Here is a 24,326-nt window from a genome sequence, read left to right as displayed (position 1 = left end):
AAGGTGGTCATCCCTGCTTATATGGTGATCTTGCATTTCTATACATTCTTTGTTTTCCTTGCATTCATTGCCTTTCTGACCCTGCCTTTTATCACCACATTCCTCCTCCCTGACCCATCTCTTACACTGCACAACATGGATCTTCTGTTAACATTCACCTGTCTTAGGAAAAGGAATTGTTTTTAGGAGAAAGGATGATGGTTTTGGCTCCACTGTGTCTTCCAAATAAAGTCAAAGCATTTAGTTTAGGATTTCAAAACTTCATCTTACCCTACTTCATCAGGCTTCACTCTCACTCTCTTACATGATTCTGTAATGCTATTAAATGCATTAAATGGATACATGATGATACTAATACTAAATTTCTGTATTACTGTGGTCTTTGTTTGCTTTTCAGTCTTTATTTTCTGCTTCTTTATTTCCTTGTTTCTATCTCTCGACAAAATGTGGTGTTTAAAAGTTTTTATTTTATTTAAATTCAGTTAATTAACAAATAGCATATTATTAGTTTCAGAGGTAGAGTTCAGTGATTCATCAGTTGCATATAACACCCAGTGTTCATTGGTGAGCCTAAGGAGGGCTCGCCACCTAGTTATGCCATCCCCCTACCCATCTCTGTTCCAGCAACTCTCATAGTTGAGAGTCTCTTATGGTTGGTCTCTCTCTTTGGTGGTGTGGTGTTCTATTCATTATATAGTCACAGGAGTGCCTAGGAGATTGTTCTTGGGCAATAAGAAGCAACCCCTAGGAGCTGTTGAATTAAAGTGAATTGCTGGGCCACATTTTAGGTCTGGGTATCAAACTTAATGTGTCAGGGACCTGGACAAGGAAGGTCTCCAGTGTTAGTGTGCTAGGAAAGAGTCTTTAAGTATGACTAGAAGGGAAGAGTCACACTGAGCAGTAAATGCTGGAACTCACAAAACTTGAGTTGCTAGAAATCAGTAGCAAGCTATGGCAGACACTTGCAGTCTTGAATATTGTTCTACAATGCTCAATAATTGACTGTTGTCTTTGACACACAGGATACACATTTGAAACCTAAGGAGAGAGTCTATAAAACATAAGAGGAGTGCTCCAGAATTTAGGCAGGTTTTAAAAACACGAAGGGTAAATACTACAGATTCAAATAAAAATTTCATAAAAGTTTTCTTCACCTTTTGTTTAGGAAAAAAAAATCAAATTTGCAAAAAATATTTTCAAGTGAGACCAGGCACAGTATTTTTTTTTAAATTATGACATGAAGGTATCTTTCCTTAGAAACAACATCTTCTAGCATATGGAGGCCTGTGAAAGGCACATCTCTACAAAGAAATAGGGGTGTTAAATTTTCTGTCCATGTATTCTCATCTGACCTGCCTATTTGATTCATATTATCTGTATCTTCTCCTTAGATTATTAAAACGGGAAGAAAGTTTCACATTCATTCCTCGGTCCCGTGAAGAACTTCCAGACAACTTTCCAAAGGAAATCCCTGGAATCTGCTATTTCCTGGAGGTAAGGACTGGTCCTAAGCAGCCAAAGCCTTCTCTTTCTTCCTCGAGAATAAAAAAAGTTTCCTACAACATTGGCACCATGTTCCTCCGGGAGACAAGCCTCTGAGACCTACTGCAGATCAAAGACTCCTCCAAAAAGCACAAGCCCGAACATGGGTCATGACTGGAGAGTGGAAAGAGGTGGTTTCTCTTTCACTACCTTGCTGAGAACAAGCAGCAGAATTTCTGTGTTATGTTAGGCAATAATCCTAGAAAAAGGTGGATGATGACTGAAAAAAAAAAAAAAAAAGAGAGAGAGAGAGGTGAGGATAATAAGATGTGTCCATCCATGTAAGTGTTTTTTGGTCATATATATATTATATATATTTTAAGTACGGGCCCCCTTTCAAAACTAACCAATAAATAGATTCCGTGTTTTCTTGTTTGTCACACATACAGGTATTTTTTCCCATATATCTCTATCACTTTTGAGAGCCAGTTTTGATGATATATTCCTACATTTAATGAGTTGGTATGTGAGGAATATTTTCTAATTTTGTTTTTTTGAACAGACATTTCATACATACATCATGGCAGTGTGGTCAACTTCCCAGCAGAAAGAACTGTAACTCAGCAAAATATTTTAGGGATATTACCTATTTTTATACATCTCTCTTCTTCTAGATAATTACATTTCACACAACATTACTCGATTTTCAGAATCTGCTACTGTGTAGTTGGTATATTATGTAACTGTAACCTATTAATCAAATATAGCTTCACTTATTTAGACAGATTAGTGCTTGGACTGAGAATACATATAACCAAGGACTTCAGATGCTGAGAAAGCATTGTATGTCTGCTTAGTAAATATATCCTTTAGATTTAATTAATGTAGCATGGAATGCAAAGGAAATAGAATTTCCTAATAACAGATTTATCTGTAACAAGGATTACAGAAAGGTCTTATTGCCATCTTCTAACAAATGTCATTTAAAATGAAATGTTTTGCTACAGTGGACCCTTTTCAACTTAGCATTTATAAATAGGTAGCGTGTACAATGTACTCAACTATATTCTAATAAGCGGAATCCCCACTATATTATTACTCCTTCCCCCACCTTTCTACCTTCCCCACTGGATGCCTCCTAAGGGCTACCTGCCACTCTTGGGAGCAAATTCCTAGATGCTGTAGGACATTTTGCCAAGAATGTTGTTTCTTCTTGAAAAATAAGCAAGGATGGAGAAACCCTGTATTTTATGGCTTTGAGATTAAAAAAAAAAAGAAGAATTTTTCTTCTGCAGTTTGATTGATGGGGCTCTTAAATTCAGTGAATCACCTTCATGAACACAGAGGTAGGTCTAGCCTCCAGGCCCAGCCATTGCCATTGTGACAGATAGGCTTCGATCATATGTGGTGCTAAAATAAAGACCTGTTCCCACTAATTAGCACCACATGAAAATATTATCACAGATGCACCCTGAAATTAGGAGTACAGTACATCTAGAGTTTTCCTATTTTGGATCTAATATAAACCAAGTTTCTACTGAGGTTAATGAACTGGAAATATTTGTTTCCTTGAAACCTTGAAGTGGCTCTTTACTCCAGACAGTATGCTCATTGAGAGCTTATGTCTACTGAATGTAATAGAGTGATTTCTCCAGTCAGGCATTTTGGCTGCATTATGATTTGTTTGTAACATAACTCAGCTACAGAGCATATTAACTGGTGTCCAATGTAGTCTACGAGGTTTATTCATGTTTTTAAGTTCTCTAAGTGTGTAGCTAGAAAACATTTGTAGACATGCAAAGTATGTGTTATATAATAGTGACCACTCCTGTAATCGTTGAACTCTGTTTTCACCCCAAGGCTTATGAAGACACGAATGTAATACTTACTGTGCAGACAGGATCTAGACCATGAGCTCTCTGAATCCTTGCCAGTCGTTTCTCCTCCCTGGTCCTAGGTCTCTGTTTTTAACAACGTGGAGGCCAGAGGCCAGGGTGTTTATTTAAGTGGAGTTTTGTAGATTGAGGACAGGGTGCCTTCATGAGGATAGTTCCAAAAGAATTTCTTCAGGGGCCTTGGAGGTTAACCCACTTCCTTCACTGGGAACAAGGGGGCAGGTTTATAGTCAGTGTGGGCAGAACAAGCTGCGAGCCCCTAAGTCCTCTTGCTAAAAGCCGGCAACACTTTAACCATGTGCTCTGCACAGCACAGGGGCATGGACAGAGAACCCAGCTTCCTGAAGTCATTTATGCTTTTTCTGCACAGGAGCTTAGAGCTTATTATGATAAAGTAAATCAATAAACATTTTGGTGGTAAACAATGTGTTTTGTAACCATCAGGATTTCCAGTAATCATCCAATCTATTTCTCTGCTTTTTATAAAGATGTGTCTAAACAACTATTCTAAGTATATGATTATTCTTTCTATACTTAAGAATATCTGTGGGAAGCATATTTTAAAAGCATCATTGAAAAGCTACTTCATTATCCGGTAATTGGTGATAATGCCCAAGACACAAATTGTATATACATTCAATTTGTCAAAAGAATAACAAACTCTTAGCTTATATGGTTCTACTTAAAGAAGTAGCCATTTACATTGTCGCAAATATCACAATGAAAAATATACCAGAGATCTATTATATATCACAGGATGTAAACTACACTTTTCAAACAATGTAATCTAAATGTATCTTTGAAGCTGTAGTCTGTGACAATAGTCTAACCTGTTACCATTTTGCCAACCTATTACAGTTCATTATTAATTACCCTCTTGCTATGTGTTAGCAAGTTACTGCATAAAATGGCTGTTTATTCAAGCTGCACTCATAGAAGTTAGAAGCTGTGAAAAACTATTATACTTTTATTTGTCCTATGTAATACAGTCTACGTATCCTCCATTTAGGAAATGTGACTGCAACAATGGGTCATAGTTAGTACTTCATTTGACTAATATATGTACAGTATTCTTACCTAAAAATTACTGCAAACGTCATGCATTTTAGTATGGCAGATTAAAAAGAATGTAAATGGATGTCCTATTAGAAGTCAAGTGTTATTAAATTAGGGAAATGGCTTTAACCCACTCTAAAATGGATACATTCAAATATAATTTGGCATTTACAGCTCCTCTAGATTAGTGTGCTTTGGGGTAACAAATTTGAAGAAGTCATTACATAACTAAGCATCAGTACCAGAGATCCACACTGACATCAGTATTATTTTGATAGAAAGAAAGTCATCATCATTTGCAAATAAATCTGTAATCCAACAAAGTCACAAACCCCCCATATGTATTCCAAACAGTGCACAGTATGTGCTTTGGTAATCTTAATAAACAGGTAACATTAGCCATAATAAAAAAAGAATAATTCTCAGTGCCATGATAATACATATCATTGGATCTCTCATCTATGTAGTATGGTATAGTGAGAGAAAGAAGATAAAGAAGATAAAGCTTCTATATAACAGGTGATTGTCTAAAACCTGCTTTGATATTCGTTTCTTCTACTTTAAATTATTTTGGATTTCCCTTTTAATATCTGACTCTCTGAAGTCCAATGAGCTGTGACCTATTGTGACTCTGAGACTGTCACTGAAACCTGAGACTTAGAGTGGGCCCATGGACTCAGCACTCCAAATAGGAGCTCTGATGGTCTCACACTTGGATCTCTTGTCCAGGGATAATAGTATCAGAGACACAGTGTTTTATTGTTAAAGTGCAAAGGGTGCCCTTCCAGGAAACAGAGCAAAACAAGGCAACAACTTATACAAAATTTCATTCACAAGAGCAGCAAGGTTTTTAATTTTGCAAAATGCTCCAAAGATTTCCAGCAATAAAGCAAAATTAAATTGATACATTCAAAAGGCAAAGCCTCAGAATTTGGTAAACTACCAACCTCTGTGTTTTATACAGAAATATTGCTACCTATTGAAATCACATAGTTGAGGTTTTGAGATACCAAGAAAGACCTTGAGATTATGATTGTCGTTAAATCTATTTACTGAAGGCTCTTGGGAATCCCTACTTGCTGAGGACAAGTGTCATGGATCATCAGGAGAGAACAAAACTTGTAAACATAGGTTTCTGTCTTATCATGCATTTTATGCACTACTGAGCCCGTGCCCTGACCCTGTCTACTCCATGGTGTCACTGGAAACCATCTCATTCCTTCAAACCTGGCCTCAACAAACACTAGCACCTCTGAACCTAACATGGCCACTGCAAGAGGCAGACAGGAAGACCCACACAACCTCAGGCCCAAGTAACAAGGCACTTCTGAAGTGAACTAACCATTTTCAGTTGGTCTGGGGGCATTGCTAATGTCTGCAGCTTTTCCCTGTGCTTTTTCTTCCAAATACAGCCTGACTCCAAGCACTTGGTGTAACTTTACCAAAAATTCCTTCAAAATGAATTATATGTGACTGAATAGGCTTTGGGTGACACAAGATGCCTTTTAGCCAAGAATACTGATAAACTAAGTCCAAGAACCAAGAAGCAATCAATTGCAGCCTAGGTATTTCTATTATTAGAATATAGATCTTCAACTACAAAAATCATGTTATTTCAGAGGCTTCTATAAGCATATGTACCAGATACAGATGGAAAAACATGGTACACAAGAGACTGAGTCATGAGGGTTAACATACGCCAGTCTGAATGATGATTCCTTATGGGTAGCTCTTGATATATACTTCATTCACAAGCAGTTATAGATAGATAGATAGTAGATAGAAAGATGGATAGATAGATAGATAGATGATAGATAGATAGATAGATAGATAGATAGATAGATAGATAGATAGATCTTGCCAGAATATACTGAGATAGTGTGCAAAATTCCTTCCTCACACTTGATTCAAACAACTGAAACCTAAGTATTTCTGTCCTGCTGCCTTTCTGTTTCCTTCCTTTGTTCCTTTTCCTTTCATATTTAAAAAAAAGTCCATGATACGGCCAATCTTATGTTGTAAACTAGTTTCAGTTTTATAAAGTAATGAATCCTCTTTGTGGACAGGTGTAGGTATGTGTGCATGTGTGTGTTGCATGTAGATATTACATGATTCAAAGGAGTGACCTTTTGGAAGGACCTGGAATGCCGATAAGGAAGGTTTGCATTTTTATTTCCAATATGTTGTGACCAGAACACAACTTCAGTCAAGTCCTTCGTTGCCATCCCATCCTTATTAAGAAATGATCCTGTTCAATGGTTCAACTCATCAGCGTGGGATCATCTGGCTGCCCAAGTAAGAAGTACCTAGGAAGCTTTCAGAAATACAAATTACTGAGCTTTACACCTGCAGAGATTTGGATTCAGCAGGTGGCAGATATGGCCTAGGAATCTGTATTTAGAAAATCACTCTAGGTAATGAGAATATAAAGCCAGATTTGAGCTTCACTGAAGAGTTCTCAAATAATCTCAATTACCAGGAATAAATAAAGGTGACTAAGAGAGCAGTCTATTATTTCATTTGTAGTTATTTTGAAAAGCTAAGTATTCTGGGCTTTGGAGCATTATTTCTTTCACAAGTTTTAATTTTAGCTTTGGTCTCAAATTTACAGTCTGCTTTTTGAGCAGGAGACTTCAAACTTAGAAACAAAAGTCAAAACTAATAAGCCTGAGGAATGATTATTGCTCACTATAGGGCTATTAGGCACAGTAGACCTGGTACCATTTTCTTAGTTACCACCTGAGCTGTGCAGTATATCACAGTAGTTGCTGGTCCACACCACCAAGCTATAAACTACAAACTTTTGGACTACAAAAAACTATAAACGTTTTTGTTTTGGAGAAACAAATATCGAAGTGACAACATGATTTCTGAATGCTTTGATTTTTATGTCATAAAAAATCACCAACTTAATACTTAGTATCAGTCTGTACTTTTCACATTGAATTGTGCATTCATCTAAAAATAATTTCCTAGCAATACTTTATAACAACCTTTCAAGCAATAATTTAAGCCATGGTATGATACCATATGAAACCTGCACTTCTGTGCACTTCATAGCACCTTTAGGGAAATAGAGACACGTTTTATACAAGCAATAATATGGCTGGTGTGGACTTTCAAAAGATATTCGTGATTCTATTACAGCAAAATAAGAAGCAAGTAATAATTTAGGTAAAAATTATCTGAGCAAATAACATGGGTTCATCTGTCTCAGAAGCCATTCATTTGCACACATGCTATAAAGTAATAGACTCCTATCACATTATTTCTGTTGTATAATTTTTTTATTTATTTATGATAGTCACAGAGAGAGAGAGAGAGAGAGAGAGAGAGAGGCAGAGACATAGGCAGAGGGAGAAGCAGGCTCCATGCACCGGGAGCCCGACGTGGGATTCGATCCTGGGTCTCCAGGATCGTGCCCTGGGCCAAAGGCAGGCGCTAAACCACTGCACCACCCAGGGATCCCATGTTGTATAATTTTTAAAATAACCTATCACAATATGATTTCTGTTCCTCCCAAGAGACCTGTGTATGTAAAGTTGCCCAGACTTTCAGGTTTTTGTAGAATATGATAGTGAGGAGTAGTTAAGGATGGATAAATGAGTAAAGTAGAGCATAGGTTGGATGAGTTGATTGAGAATTTAGGCTTTGCAAAAATACAGATGGATCTTGGGACAGGTTAATTCGAATTCTTGGTTTAATAAGCATTCGAAGATGAAAGATTAAAGATAAAAAGAGCTCATTACTACTGTTTTCTGTGATGGCAAATGTTTAGTAAATATAATAGTATTTTGGCTCCAGAATATGATTGGTTGGATGTCATCTGTAGTATAATTAATAAACATCTGAAAATGATTATGTAGCCTTATTGAAGATAACCTGCCCTTCTCAGCTGTTTTTATGATAGCACTAAAGACTATATATTTCAAAATGAGTAATTAATATTTTTAGTATTAAAATGTAATTTTATTTTATTTTTTTTAATGTAATTTTAATCAAATATGGCATAGTCAATAATCAGTCAGATAATTTAATAGTTAAATTATCCCTCCATCATGTAGCATAACATAGTAGGATTACACTCAAGGCAATTGGTAAATTTATGTTACAATGAGGAACTTCTAAACCTTGGGTTATTATTTAGCAAAGTCATATAAATTTAGGATCCATTCCTAAAACTCTAAATAAGATTACAGCTCCTATTATTGCCTCCCTGGGCAAACTCTCTACTAATCATGAATCTGAATACAATTGGAATGGTGGCTGGGCTTGCTGCTAGTTTACCTTCTTAATAACCATTGCAAAAGTGAAGGTAACATCCTTCTTCTCACAACTTAGAAAATCCCCTTATAAAAATGCAACAGGACTGTTGATTTCCTGAGAAAGTTTTTGATAATTATCTTTTTGCATATCATTGGATGCTTAATTCATAAAAAACATGCTTTTGACTGTTAATAAATAATGAAAAATACTTAATTTGAACCTATTATAGTGAATTTATCCTTTCAGTTAATTCATCTAGCTGGTGATCAGATCATTCAAAATATTAGACTTACGTACTGTTGCATATTCTCTGAATGCAGAAAACTGAATAGCAGGCCTAAGTCACAGCTTGTTTCTGATTCTTTTGACACATAGTTTAAAAAGAAGGGAATCAGTTCACAATTCAACCTTCTTCTGTGGCCTTTTCATTATTTGGAGATAAAAAAGGGATTCTACTAAATATATTTTTACTGTGGTCTATTAAATGTAATTAAATATAAGTAGGACTGTAATGCATTAATTGGAGTAAAAATCAGAAACGTATAAAACTACTTCTTCACACCACCTCACTTTTGAAAGATAAGCTTATTTTGCTGCTTGGCAGTTATGCATCAGACTCAAGACCCAGGGCCAGATGGAGAGGATGGGATGCACAAGAGCTTTAGGAGAGATGAAGCAAAAAGGTTTAATTTTTTTCTGCATGAAGGTATAGTTACTCGTAAAGGAGAGGCAGTTTCCATAAGAGATACATGTGGTTTAATGAAAGCCAGATGACTTATTTGACTGCTGGTCATTCTTATTTCAGAAAGGAAAGAGGAAAACAAAATCCTTTTCAGTTTTCTTAGGAGGTGGGTCTGCCTCTCAGCAGCCGCACATTTCAGTGAAACTGGGATTAGAACCTCACAGGGCTATAAATAGAAACTCTCTGAAGGTGGCTGATAGCACTAGTCTTGGTTACCATGATGAAGGTAAATGAAGGTGTCAGAACATCTGGACTGAAGGAACAAAGAAAACCACATAGCAGCTCTGCCATATGTCACAGAACAGCCTGCTAAAATTAGTGTGCAAGTGATATTAAAATATTTTTCCCCTTGATAACATGCCTGACTGAGCAAACGCACAGTAAGAAGAACACAATTTTATTTTATACATCCTTTTTGTGTGTGTTCTGACATTATAGAAACAATATCTTTCCCTCGTTGGGAAATCTAATCACAAAGAATGAGAAATACCCTGTGTTCTAAATCATTTTTGGAGCTATACTCTATTCCATATTCTTCTTCACAGTATTCTCGCATTGGGCTTTGGCTGCTAGCAAAACAAGTGCTCGACCTTAGATAGAAGCCTGCCTTTTTTTAAAAAAGATTTTATTATTTATTTATTCATGAGACACACACAGAGAGGCGGGACATAGGCAGAGGGAGAAGCAGGCTTCCTGTGGGGAACCCAATGTGGGACTCGATCACAACCTGAGCTGAAGGCAGATGCTCAACCACTGAGCCACCCAAGTGCCCCAATAGAAGTTTTTCTGACCCAAAGCCTGTCCTGCTCCTGCAGGGATGCTGCAGAGTTGGAGCTGGGGAGTCACACCAGCAGTTGGTGGTGTTCTGCCCAAGAGAAGAGGTACTATTGTCTGCCTTCCAAAATTAGAAGGGGCTAGGTAGCCTCTTATCCTCATTTAAATATGTCTCACTTATACGCAACTGGTTAATTCAGGCAGATTGCTTAGAACAGAAAAGTTTTAAGAGAGGAAACAAATCTGAATAGCTTTTAATCAGAATTACCAGCTAGAAAAAGAATTTAGGATGCTAATTTATGTCTTGAAAGAGTCAACTTATATCCCCAAGTCAGAATACTAGACACTTCTGAAAGTTTTCTAAATGTATCAAGTTCTTCAGCACTAAGAAAGAAAAATAATTTTGTTGATGGATTCCTTAAGGCTTTATCCCCTGGAGATAACATATAATTATAAAACGCATTTAAATTATTTTTTTTTTCCTGGACAGCCCAGGTGGTTCAGCAGTTTAGCACCACCCTTGGCCCAGGGCGTGATCCTGGAGACCTGGGATCAAGGCCCACATCAGGCTCCCTGCATGGAGCCTGCTTCTCCCTCTGCCTGTGTCTCTGCCTCTCTCTCTGTGTGTCTCTAATGAAAAAATAAATAAAATCTTTAAAAAATTTATTTTTTCCTCTATGTTTTCCATTTGTGGCAGAAAAGATAGAAAGGATGTCACAGAAAGACTGACAAATTGTGGCAGTAAGCCATGGTTTGCAAATTTGGCAACATTCTTTTACTTAAAATACTAAGCTGTTTTTAATGATATAAGGGATAAGAATAATAGTCAGTACTGTATTAAGACTTGTTCGCTTTAGAATTATTCATATCCATACTACTATTACTCTCATAATAAAACCTAAGTCAAAGCTAATTTATATTCAAATCATTTGAACAATAAATACAAATGTTCTACATCACCTCTGACTAACAAGAATCTATACATTTCTGTACCCAGTGAGACATCAAATCCTAGAACTGCTTTACTTTTATTGTCTCTCCTTAATGCTCAATATCGCTAACTTTCATGGCAGCAGGAGAAGATAGCTTTCTTCTAAGGAGAAAGGGGTGTTCTGGGTCAATATATTTATGTAAAACCACTTAAAACATCCTTTTTTTTTTTTCCTACTTCTTCATTCAAATCTCCATGAAGTGAAGCCAAATATTAGAATGGCCAGATAGTTTATCAACAATATGAACCCCCCCTTCCAAATTTTATTGGTATAATTTATCATGTTGAAATTAAAGCCAAAGCTTGGCTTGAAGTCTCAGATGAATTGTTTTCATATTATTTGGCTAGAAAGAACTATCAGGAAAAGGTGAACTCTTATTTATGATAGATGTCATTCTAGCCAGGAAGAGATCAACAACCTAGATGACTGTATGACTATCCACACTAATTCAGGGAGGGGTTTTTAAAAATTCTTTAATTTTTGCTCTTGTTAGGCAAAGATAATTATTAGTGGATGACAGCCAAATTCTTCCTGTCTTTTTTATCTGTTTCAAATGTGTCACCAGGCATTTGTAAAGTCCATCCCTTTCTTTGTTATACCACTCAATGATCTGGAATAATGGATACTCACTGCTTTTTTTTTTTTGATCCTTAAAAACACTTTATTCCCTATCTAAAAGAATTCTCCTACTAACATGCAAATGAGGAAGTATCCCATTTTATGACTATATGTGAAATACTTCGGCTGGATTCAACTAGATTGCAGGAGAAAAGACAGCAACAGGGAAGACGAAAAGAGACAAATCAAATTTTACCTACATTAAAATTATGTCTGTAGCCCAACCCCATTAACCCAGAAGACAGCTGAAAAAAAAGATGAACTGATTATAGATTTTTAAATACAAAGTTCATATTTAACAGAATGTCTGAAAGTTCATCATGTCAAAACTTTGATAAACAAAAAACTAAAAATATGCTCATCAGAATGAATCTATTTAAAAGTACAAGAAGAACTTCTTGCCTTATAGATGCCCTACCCCTACCCCACCTCACCCTGGTACAGAATTTGTCTTCTGTTGGGAAAATGTGGTACTATGTCAGTATGTGTTGTATGTCCTCACTAAACACTAGTATCATCTTGATTATAATGAGAAACAGTGAAAGGGTCCAGTCTCAAGTGTGGCTGTAACTTGTGCATCAGTAGAATTTGGTACTGTTTCTGAGGGAGACTCTGGGCAAGCGTAAATTGCATGGCCTCTGTGTTGTATGCAGGAATAATCAGGTCCTCACAGGTGGCCAGTATCCTCAGCTTCTTTTTTACTTTTCATTCTTTCTTTTTTTCCCTTCCATCTCTTCTCTCCTTCCTACCTTCCTTCCTTCTTTTCTTTCTTTCTAGCTTTTATGACAGATGTGAAAATAGTGTTTCAGTATTTGGGTGGAGGCTTCTCTTTTTTTCTTGCACGTCACTGAGCACAGTGTGGCTTTAGGAGGTTAGGAACAGAAGGTGAACATTTAAACATAGATCATTTGGGGAGGGAAATGACAGAGATCATTGAGACATTGTCTTCTCAGTTAACAAATCAGGAGTTTAAAATACATATATGTTGTTCTTTTGCACTGAATTTGAACACTTTCTCAGGAAGTATCAGGGTCAGCCTTTTTGGACAACCTCCTATTTTTGCCCCTACAAAGATCTTCATTTAGAAAAATCTTCTCATTTTCAAATAGTAAGTTTTTACTTGGGTGCGCCACTCTGCTCATCATTGAAAGAGAAGATAGCATTTGTAAAGAGATTGCTTTTTAAAAACAACTTTCCAATAAGGCCAGTACATCCAATGCTACTTGATTTTACTGGCTCTTTATCTAGAGATAAATTACCTGTCCGGCTTCTTGTGTACCCCTCTGTAACTCAATTTGGCACAGTATGGTGTCTGGGCTTCTTTTTTGAGGGTATGAAAACATTTGCCATCAATTCTGTAAGTCTGCTGTATCGAACAAGCAATATACAATGTAGTCCCTATTTCTTAGCTCTCTGCCTTTGAGATCTTAGTGTGTATTCAGATAACTGTTTATAATCACAATTTCTACTTAGTCACCAGAATTAACTAATTACTATGCTTTTAAACACAAAAATACACAGGTTGGATCATTTACAAGTCCCAATACAAAGCCTTTTTTTTTTTTTCGGGGAAAATTCAATCATTTCTAGCAAAGTACTTGATTCCTAAGGGAAAAGATGTGAATTATCTTATTTAAGAGAGTAAAAATGAGGAAGATATTATGCCCTTTCATTTTAGGTATCCCCAACACTATAATCATTTGAACAAGTATTGGATAAGATTTAAAGAATCTTTAATCCCTGAACTGAAAATATTTTTGGTTTTTTGGTAGTGTATTAGTAATATATTCAAACTACTTATCAAGTTTTCACCATGATATAAATTTGTATTCATTAACAGAAAATTATATAGAAATAATAGAGCTTTTTTCTTTCTAGAAATATATGCTTCTGTAAGTCAGATATCTTTGAATATTGGTTTACTTCTCATTTAGACTTTTTTTTTTAAATACATCTTGAGGATATTCTACTCTAATGAATTAGTCAGTCAGTCCAGGGAAGAGATATGAAAACTACAGAAAAATTAAAAACTTTAAAAGAGTACATTTCAATGTCAATTGACTTTTACTTATTTCACCTTGACTTGTGAAATTGTGAAGAAATAGGCCGCCACCATATAAATTGACACTTAGGAAAATATAAATTTCTTCCTGTGTCTTCCAGTGTTAAAAAAGCCTGTGCCTTGAAATAATACACAATATTGATACTTGTTCGGCTTCACTGTCTTTACCATTTTTATTTCTTTAGAGAAATATGTTTAATAATGACTGTAAAAATAGAAGAAATGTGGTTGAGGAACACAGAAGAAATTAAGATCAAATGTGAAGAGAGTCCTATTTTCTCCATTTTGTGTCATTCAGGCTGAATTGGCATCTAAGGCCCAGATTGGCAGCCTATCACTGTCTTCTTTAAGCATTTGAAGATAAGCAAAAATTATTCCAACCATGTGGACATTTATTTACACCATAATGGCAGGTTTTGATTACCATGAAAATCAGGTTAGGTTCATATTTTTAAAAAATGGTCCATGGGGAGAAAGACTTTCTGATTTTTCTTGGACGTGGATAAACAGCTTTTCCTGTATTTAAAAACAAAACAAAACAAAACAAACAAACAAAAACAAAAAAAAACCTTCCTGGGTGTTTGGCCTTGGAAAAACTCTGAAATTTTATGACATCTGCCTGCAACTACATTATAACTTTGGTAATCAAATGACAGAACTGTCTCATTATGCTTTTAAAACGTACCAATTAAGTGCATTCCAGAAATAATACATATCATTCTTCATTTCAAAATCAACCTACCTGAATTCTGACTCTTCAACTGTGAGTAGCCATTTTAGAAAACCAAAGGGTCTCATTTCCCAAAACCATACTGTAGATTAAAAAAACAAAAAACAAAAAACTTGCCTGTTCATTTCAATGTATAAGATAAATAGCCAGTACATTTCCATCAAACTTCCTGGCACTATATATATATAATCATCAATAGGTTTCCCAACTCAATAAAAATACATAGTTTATAATGTGCTAGGCCTTCATTTGCTTCCTCTGCATGGGGTAGTTTTTATGTAAGGAGATACCTGAATTATTTTAATACTTTGGCCAATTCATTTGCTGTGATTTCATGGGTCTAAATTTTTGATTTGGCTTGCAATGTAAATAGTATTGTACATCTGCTATTTTGCTATCGGATTATACTTTGTGAGTCATTTCTTTTAAATATCTAGTTATCACAATCTTGAATTACAATGTCATTAATAATACCAGGTCAATATACTAATATATCTGTAAGGCATGGTTAAATGCATATATTTTGAAATGTCAAGCTATTATTTTTAAAAGATGAATGCATCTCTTAAACCTGTACCATTCATTAAAAAGTTTCATTTGGTGTTTAATATTTTATTTTAAAATATTTTCCTTTATCTAGTAGTACAGGTTAAGAGAACCTTTTTTTTGAATGAAATGATAAAATATGCCTCGTTTCACTAGAATTTTAAGAATACTAGTACGTGTAAAAGTATATAAGCACTTACAAGATTATAAACATCCACTGTATCTTCTTTGGTTTTCATGTAACACGACTTTTTACTCATGTGATTATTTTTACTTGTAATTAACCTAAATCACACACAGTGTAAATAGCATGTTTCATTATGAAAAATGTCTTTGTATTTACAGACTGCAGAACAAGGTAAATTTCTATATGAAAAATGATTGATGAAAGCCCGGGATTCTTAAGAAACAAAGTGGAAATGACAGTTGTGTGTTATATTTTACATAATTCATTACAAAATTAAGTCATGCATTTATTTACCTTGTAAGTCCAAACAGTCACTTATAAAAATATTTAAATCAATAAATGATACCAAAAAAGTGGAGTCTGTCGATTCTTTTTAGCTTCTTCTTCCACACCATGAGTGACAATGATTAAAAATATGAACAAATGTTTTCAATGCATTATCATTATAGCTGCAGATGATGTTAATGCGACAACTATTATTTATTTTTATGGTAGGAAATCTCTTAATTCTCTTATTAAACCAAACAGTCCAGGTCACCACTTCTGTAGTTTTATGCACTCTGAAAATATGTCACACAGAAATGGCATGATTCACTTGTTTTATCGTCAGTTTGCTTCCCTGAAAGGACAGAGAAATGGGATCATTTTATTGTCATAAAATGTCAACTGAACACCCACTGGGTACTGGTCAGGGCCTCGCCTGGGAGATTATAGATGCTGCACATCCCTAAAAGAAGACCATTTTCATCCCATGTTCCTATATTTCTGCAGTAAATATACACAAAATCAAGTTATCTTTGTTACCTATTGGCCCTCTCCCCCATAACCATTAGGTCTTCTCAGCTGTACAAATCTATTTCTCGCTATTTCTGGCAGTTCCCAAGGGGATATCCACCCTTTGTCTACAGAGGTTTTCTCATCTTCTGCCCTTGTCTCCTGGTAGACATCTGCTGTTTCAAGGTCATGCCATGGAGAATTACTTTACTGACCCTGTAATACTGAGGAGGCAGAAAAAAGTAAAGGAGGTGTGTATACACACATGCGTGCGCACACACACACACACACACACACACAAGATAATTCCAATTAAAATTCCCTAGGAAATAGAAGAAAGTTACTGGGCTCATAGCAGGATGGGCAGTGCTAGCTCGGGCTGCACCTGCTGGGCCATGGGGCAGCAGTTCCTCCTTGGCAGGTTTCCTAGCCCCATGTTTGTAGGCTGAAGCACTGGCATGAACTCACAGGCGTTGTCAGTACAGGATTGTGTTTATCTTTGTTGTTAGACAAAATAATCCCCTTAGAACTCAGAAGGCTTCTAATCTATTTGCTTCTAGTCAGTGCCATCAGCCAGCATTCAAACTAAGGTTTTCTTCTGAGATAATGTTCTTAGTCTTGCCTTATGTCCTTTGTCCCCAGGATTGTCTCATAACATAATGGCAGCTATTTCAGTGTCACATCTTACCCGAGGGGAGGTGACACTCTTACCCCGATCTTTGCCATAGGCTGTCCCTTTGTCATACCGAGAAGTCTCATTGGATCTCACTCACTTCAGTCTTAATCTTTTTCTTACGGTTTCAGTTTTGTCTTTTCTTTCCTTTGTTCCATACAGAAGTCCTTAGCATTCTCTACATTTTGTGTGCAAACCACATGGGCCTGAGCTCATTTCCTTCTCTTCATCCCTTGCCAACTACGGTAAGATGCAGCCAACGTGCACTAATGGTGTGCCTCCCTACAACCACGTGTGCTGCACACTGAAGGCGGCTGACCTCCCTTCCCAGTTAACCACGGGGGACAGTTTTACTGGGCGTTTTGGTCACAAAAAGCACACGTCCTCCTCTTTTCAACCACACAGACCAGGTTGCCTCTACACCAGTACCACGGAGTTTAGGCGTCTGTTATGGCAGCACTTTGCATTATTGATTTGGAATGGAGAGGCTGAACTTACAGAGAAATCCAACCAGAGAGAGACCTCATGCAATGGTTATGTATTTCTCACTCATCTATCGGGACAGAAAGGTTCCAAGTTAGTGTAAAGCTATTTCATGCTGTCGTTCAGGGACCAGGCCCGGCAACAGGCACAGGCCGCCTTTATTCACACACCTGCCTCTGCACTGAGTCCCATGGCCACTTCCACCTGCCAAAGAGGACTAAGAAAGCACTCCAAATTGGATCCAGGAAAACGGTAAGGATTTTGATCAACACCTCACAGCTTCGGCCACAGTTATATTTTTAGCTTGAGATTTTTTTTTTTTTTATTATCTTATTCTCAAAAAAACCTAAACCAACTCAGGCATAAGGCTATGACGCCCTATTTAAAACAGAGCTGGAATCTTTCGGAAACCATGCCTATGATATTTGCTATGAGGGTGTCTTGGTTCTCTAATTCTTGTGGACAGAGACATTCTAAATTTAATGATTAGTATCTGCCAACAATTCTTCCAAATAAAACATACTGACCAGACCACAGATTCTCACAAGGCTCCCAGATTCCTGTTCAGTGACCTCTACTGATCAGGAAGAGATTCCATTGCAAAATGTCATCATCACCATGATCAGATAAGAAGATGGAAGATGACACACATTCCTCAGGAGACAGAGCCCTTCCCATGTATGCATCTGATACATTGCAGAGTGCTAAAGGAGGATTTCCGATGTTAATTTAAATGGAATTACAATGACCAGAACAGACCAGTAAGAAACCTCTAATCACAACAGTGCAGTACAGATTTTGCACACTTTTGCTTTTTTCAGGTTTGGACCTCAAGTCCAGGTTATTATCCATTATGAACAGGCAATGCATATAAGATTTCAACTTTCAAGGTATGGAAGTTATGTAGAAGCACTTTACCAAATTTTGATCACACTGTATGCCTTCTACTTGAAAGTTATAGCTACCAAAGTATGTGCAGAGAAGCACAAGTTATTAGTTAAGTGTGTGATATTTGGGATTATACAGACCTGGGACCAATCCCAGTCATGCAACTTATTAGCTAAGGAAATGATAGGAAAACACTCCTGTCCAATTTGACAATTGTGCTTCTGTCAGCCTACATTTCCACAGAAGGAAAACTCTCTGCCTGCCCCTCTGGCTAAACCCCAACGTGAGACCAGCATGAGTCGTCCCTCTTTAAAGACAAGATGAAGCTCTTTTAGAAGAGCTTTATTAATTTCCTTATTGTCATATAATTTATGTGATGCTCTTACTTCAAAGAAGGCATTGCCTTTCGTTTTTTTTAAATATTCTTTGATGATGGATCCCTGACTAATAAGACTTTTATTTCTCCATGCAGATGATTGAGAGGCCAATTCAAAATCACATACAAAGAACAGGGAAGTATCTGTTGATTTCAAGTGAGCTGAGTGCAAACCTCTTTTAACATTAGTGAATGATTCAGATGACTGCTTAGGTTTGTTGTTGTTGTAACAAAGAGCTAACTATGCAAGACTAGACCAATTACATTTCCTTTCAATGGCTGCAGTTACAATGTTGGCTGTATTTAAATAATAATATCCAAGATTTATTTATGTGGTACCGTCAATGCAACCAAGTCAGTGCTGGGTTAGCAGGAAGTTACTTGGAGTAAATTCATCAGAATGCAGTTGTATCTTAGTGCTTCTATCTACCCTATCTTATTTGGATCTACCTCTTAATCAAAATTTAAATGTGTTATTCTACACATCCTCTCCCTATGTTCTTGGCTGTGATATATTCATGCATTTGTGCTGAATGAATGCTAAATATCTCTTTCTTCAATGATATTAAATCTGGCACAGAATATCCCAGTGAACCTTAAGAAGAGTTGAGGTGAATAAGCCTGATTATTTGCATGCGCCGATTTATCTGAAGAAATTGATTCATATACTTAAGAGAAAGAGGAGATGTAGATGCGCTCTGAGGGGAAAGGCTGGTGAACACTGGAAAATGAGAAGCAACAGGTTATCTGCTCCCCAGCGTGGCCCCAGGGAGTTAAGTGTGAGCTCATACAGGAAGAAGCCCCACAAATGTTAAGGAGTCGTTCTGCTCAGAACCCATGAGGTACTGGACCACAAGGAGTGCTGCTTCAAAGTCTAGGTGATGAAGTTGACAGAGATGGAGGAAGGAAAACCCTCCCCATCTTACCTATAAAGACCTCTTAAACTGTATCAGAAAGGATTTAAGCTAAAAAATGTCACCGAGTCTATAGAGATGAGTTTATATAAGATACATCCGTGGCATATACATAATTCAATAGTACACATAGCACGTGTTTGCTGTCACCAAATCCTGAAGTATCTGCCTTAGATACTTCTCCTCCACCCCAACCTAAAGCATCTCTGTTCTTGGCCTTACAGATTCTGAACATGCAATCATTTCTTATCTAGACCAGTCCTTCACAAGCACTGGTCCTGGTGCAACACTTGTCTCTAAGAACTTTTCTTTGTTTATGAAAAAAAGAAGAAAAAAAAAGGAAAAACTTCATGAAACTAAGTCAATTGATTCAAGAAACTTTTCAATTTGAGATTAATAGAAAACTAGCTGTATTGAGAGGTACTGATGACAATAGGTGGTTTTGTGGGTGTCCCTGGTTTGCTTTTATTTTCAAGAATACTCACCTTTTGCCCTGCCTGACCTGCCCACAGAACATATATTCATTTTTCAGAGTGGACATTCTCATGCCATCTCTTATGAAATTTTCCGTAACTGCTCCCCTATGCCTTTTACTGCCACAGTGGGGGTACTACTGGAATGAGGTTATACCTGCCTTAGAAATCTAAAACAGAAGAAAACCATTATGTTTTAATAACCAATAATTAAAAAGCAAGTTCTTTCTGTCTTCTTAGATATACTGGCAAGTAACAAAAATTCAACTCAGTGGGTGAGTTTGTTTTTTTTTTTGTTGTTGTTTTTTAAGGTAAATGAACCATATTGGCTCATGAAAACAAGAGTTTGGATGTGGCAAACGGACTGCATTTATGTTTGATTCCATCTTCCCTTGTATACTGGCTTGGTCTTCAGACTGGCTTCCCTCATGGAAATAAAATGGCTTTGGTAGTACTTTGTTCAATCATTTAAAGAAGAGAAAATCCTTTCTCTCCCTCTCCATAATGATCTGTATAGATGTAAAGCCTGAAACAAATCCCAAGTAATTACTTTCACGTGAAGAATACTGTGCTCTCACTGTCCTTTAAACCCACCATGGTTTAAAGTGGGAGATTATATACAGTTAGCTTACGGCTGGCTATAAGGAACATCTTTTGATTGACTTTTATCCAATGGGGAAGGGGTGGAGTGGATGGAGGAGGTAGCCATAATGAAACAAAATATCTCATGGTTGTTTAGTCTCCTTATGGACCATCCAGAATATGCAGCCTATTGTACACCCCTGGTATCCTGGTGTAGCCAATTCAATATATTAGAGACATTTGCATTTGCATTTTCAAAATAGGAATCAACTGCACAGGAGAGATGCTGTATAGCAGCTAACATTTCAGGATGCAGGATAGTATCCAATGTTCTTTAAATCACATCATGTAAGTAGCCTTCTGCTCTGTGCATACACAAGGTCACCTCTGTGAGCAGACATTATATAATGTGAGGTTTACTGTCACTGCTAAATCATACCACTTTTAAATTATTAACTGCATTGAGGACAGGGACTTTGGGATAGAGCTTACCATGTGAAGGGCTATTAAAATCTTAATCTAAACAGATTTTTTAAAAGGTTCTCTTCCTTCCTTCTGTTCATCATCTTTCACCTGGAAGAAGTCCTGCACGCTCTCTCTGCGGGGGGGGGGGGGGGGGGGTGGTGGGGTGGGGGTGGGGGGGTTCATGTTCAGAAGGATACTGAGCTTGTGGGAACAGCTGTCTCCTGTCTCGATATGACCAGAGGGCTAAGTTTTCTCAGGATCACAGGTGGAGCACTTCATTATCAAGATGCCTTATTAAGATAATGTAGCTCTGAGCTTATTAGTGCTAATGTGAGAGAGTGAGAAGTGATTGAAATGCTTAATATTAACACTTTCAAATATAGAACAAGCTTTTCAGCCAGTAAGATGAAGTGAAATCTTCAAAGAGCCTCTGCTGTTCTCCCTGCTTATGCACAATTGATCAAAACTCCCAAGTAGGAAATGTTTAAATGGCCAACTCATCTGCCCCCTACCTCTCTAGTCAGGATTACTCAACCCGCTAGGTATCATCACAGTGGCCCCAGATGTGGGCCTCCAGCAGAAGCTGACAAAACCCCCCACCCTCACCAGTCCATTCCTGTACATCTTTATACTTGGGAGGGAGGGGCTTCTTTAGGACCAGTCTACTTTTTTCACCTGAGTAAATTCTCTTCTAAAGTTTCCCAGATGACAAAGGACTACAGTTATTAGTAAATCTGGACTATGTGCTAGGTCGCATTGTATATTCTTTAATTTGCTTATTCTCATAGCAACCTTACCAGGTAAGCATTATTGTCATATATATAGAGAGAGAAAAACAATGGGCAACATTTCCAAAATAACTTGATAAGTTATACAGCTAGCCATCAGATTTAGTGCCCTTCCCTGTATTTCCCAGGATTTACAGGACATTGTTTTTCTTTTTTACATTTTTCTTCATCTGAAAATCAGCTTCAATTTTCTTCACCTTACATTACAGAGCCTACATTCTAGCACTTGAATGTTATATACTAGCTTATCATCACTCTTGGGGTTCTTCATTTTTTCGTCAAGTAGTTACTGAACATAAACTGTGCCTGAAACTGTACTGGGTTCTGGGATCATCATGAGTAAGCAAAATATACACATTTTGTCTCGTGATGAAACTGAGTAAATTGTGTGGGAGACAAAGATTCATCAGAATTGCATAGTGATTCATAATTAAAAATTGCAAATAGTATGGAGTGGGAAGCTTACAAAATGCTGTAATAGCATCTAACAGAGATGGAGAAATACATCACTGCAGATGTAAATTTTGAGCTGAGAACTGACAGGTAAGAATTCTATAGAAAATAGTAAGGGAAGGTATTAGAAAGTGGAAACCCTTTTTCTAAAAAAAAAAATAAAAATAAAAAAGAGCTAGAAATTAAGTATAAAATGGATAGTGTGGGGAATAAAGTAAGGCAATGAAGTAGAAATTCAAAGGAAAAGAAACACGTGAGTATGGTGCAGAGAAGTCTGATGGGGTTTGGAGAAGGGAGAAGCTAGAAAGTGAGGTCAGATCTATGTTTTAAAACATAGAAGCAGGGGGAAACTGCCCCCAGGAGAAATAAAATAAAACAATAGCGGGAAAATATGGAGGGGAGGTCTTGATCTCAGTAAACATAACAGAATCATCCTACACAAGTGCAGAACTTAAAACCAACTTGGGGAAAAAGGCAGGTGTCCTACAGTGAAATAATAATTAGACAAATAGCATGTTTCTCAGGAGCCATGACATAAGCCAGAAAGAGCTTGGCTTATTTCAGTGTGCTGAGAGAAAAAGACAGTGAATTTATAATTCAGGCAGAATAAAGACATAAAAGTGAGCTCATTAGAAGAGCTTATAAATATACTTCCAGAAGAAAGCAGTGGATCTCAGAAAAGCTTCCTGAGATGTAGGGAGAATAAGGAGCAAACATACCAATGCCTTGGTTGGTAAATCCAAATAAGCACTGACCATATAAATAAATAATAACCATGATGCCAGTTAAAGAGATTTTTTTTAAAGTTGAGCTGGAAGTAATGTAAAAAGTAATGACATGTAAGGTGGGAGTCAATGATCTGAGTGAAGTACATCAAAGTCTTCTATTGTCTCAAAGGAAGGTATGAGTGTTAGTTAGCACTAGATTTCCTACAGTAGTTATGTCGGTCAGAGTTGAAGACTAAACCTCATAGAAACAGAAAATTGTAAACTGTCAAATATATAAAGGGGGGAAAAGGAGGGCAGAAAAAAAGAAAGTCAACACAAAGAAATGATGAAAAAGCATGGTTAAGAAAAAATACAAAGTAGAATGTATATAAATCAAATATAAGAGCAACAACGCTAATGTGTTGACATTTGAATAATGAGACCTTTCACGTAAGATATTGAAGAAAAATGTGCAATTTGTTCAATTTCTAGAAAATACAGAGTTTTACTACCTGGGCCATGCTGTGGAAAACTAAAAAAAAAAAAATAATGTGATATATACCAATGTCATATATATGTATATATATCACATGTACAAGTGAAATAATATTATTCTTAAATAGAGCCAACATTTCCTCTTGAACACATCTCCATGCCCAGTGAAAATGAACATTTGTGAGTTGAGGACTTATAATATCAGAAAATAGAAGATAAATCCATCTTTTGTGTATTAACTCAAAACATACAGAGTCATAATGTTACTGTACGGGTAAGCTAAAAAATGATTTCTTCACCCTGCCACATTCTGCCACCCAGAAAATAGCAAACACATTCATCTGTCTCTTTCACTGATATTGACTGGAGGAGGAAATAAAAATCTCCTTGGGCAATTACAACCATAATATGATACATATACAGGTGTGCAAGCCAAAATGACACTACCTGAGTTGGCTAAATAAACTCAAACCAAGAATGATTATTTTTTCCAAACCAAGAATTATTTTGAGTTATCTCAGACTGGCTGTACCTTTGCCCCCGGCCACAAAAACTTTGGCTCAGCTATGTTTCAGGAGAAGTACTATCTTACAGATAAAAATAACCAAAGGGCAGCAGAAAAAAGTGACAAAGCTAATACTGTAAAACCTTTTGATGATGGAATCGATGCAAGACAATATAACGTGAGTATGTTTAATGTATTTTGAGGAATTGCAAGAAGATTTACAGTAAGTATAAACAACAAACAAAATTTAAAGAAAACTAAGAATTTATAGAAATACATAATATCATAATATAACTTAAAACTCAACCTTTGGGGGCACCTGGGTGATTCAGTGGTTGAGCATCTGCCTTTGGCTCAGGGCATGATCCTGGGGTCCTGGGATGGAGTCCCGCATTGGGCT

General features: G+C 36.7%; 1 protein-coding gene across 7 annotated transcripts in view; it reads left to right on the top strand.

The window, feature by feature from the left end:
• The window catches only part of GUCY1A2 (guanylate cyclase 1 soluble subunit alpha 2), a 425,713-nt gene that overhangs the window by 324,170 nt on the left and 77,217 nt on the right, over positions 1-24,326 (top strand). For 3 of the 7 annotated variants that reach the window (XM_077893312.1, XM_077893309.1, XM_077893311.1), the window contains one exon: positions 1,392-15,708. In XM_077893312.1, coding sequence (XP_077749438.1) covers positions 1,392-1,599 — 208 coding nt within the window. In that variant the 3' untranslated portion in view covers positions 1,600-15,708. Of the gene's footprint in view, positions 1-1,391; positions 15,709-24,326 lie in introns of those variants that run through there. The other 4 variants (XR_013376760.1, XR_013376759.1, XM_077893310.1 and 1 more) reach the window with 4 other exon arrangements.

The sequence above is a fragment of the Canis aureus genome, chromosome 3, assembly GCF_053574225.1.
Source record: "Canis aureus isolate CA01 chromosome 3, VMU_Caureus_v.1.0, whole genome shotgun sequence".
NCBI lineage: Eukaryota > Metazoa > Chordata > Mammalia > Carnivora > Canidae > Canis > Canis aureus.
The sequence above is the reverse complement of the archived record's forward strand: the minus strand, read 5'-3'. Positions and strand labels throughout refer to the sequence as shown.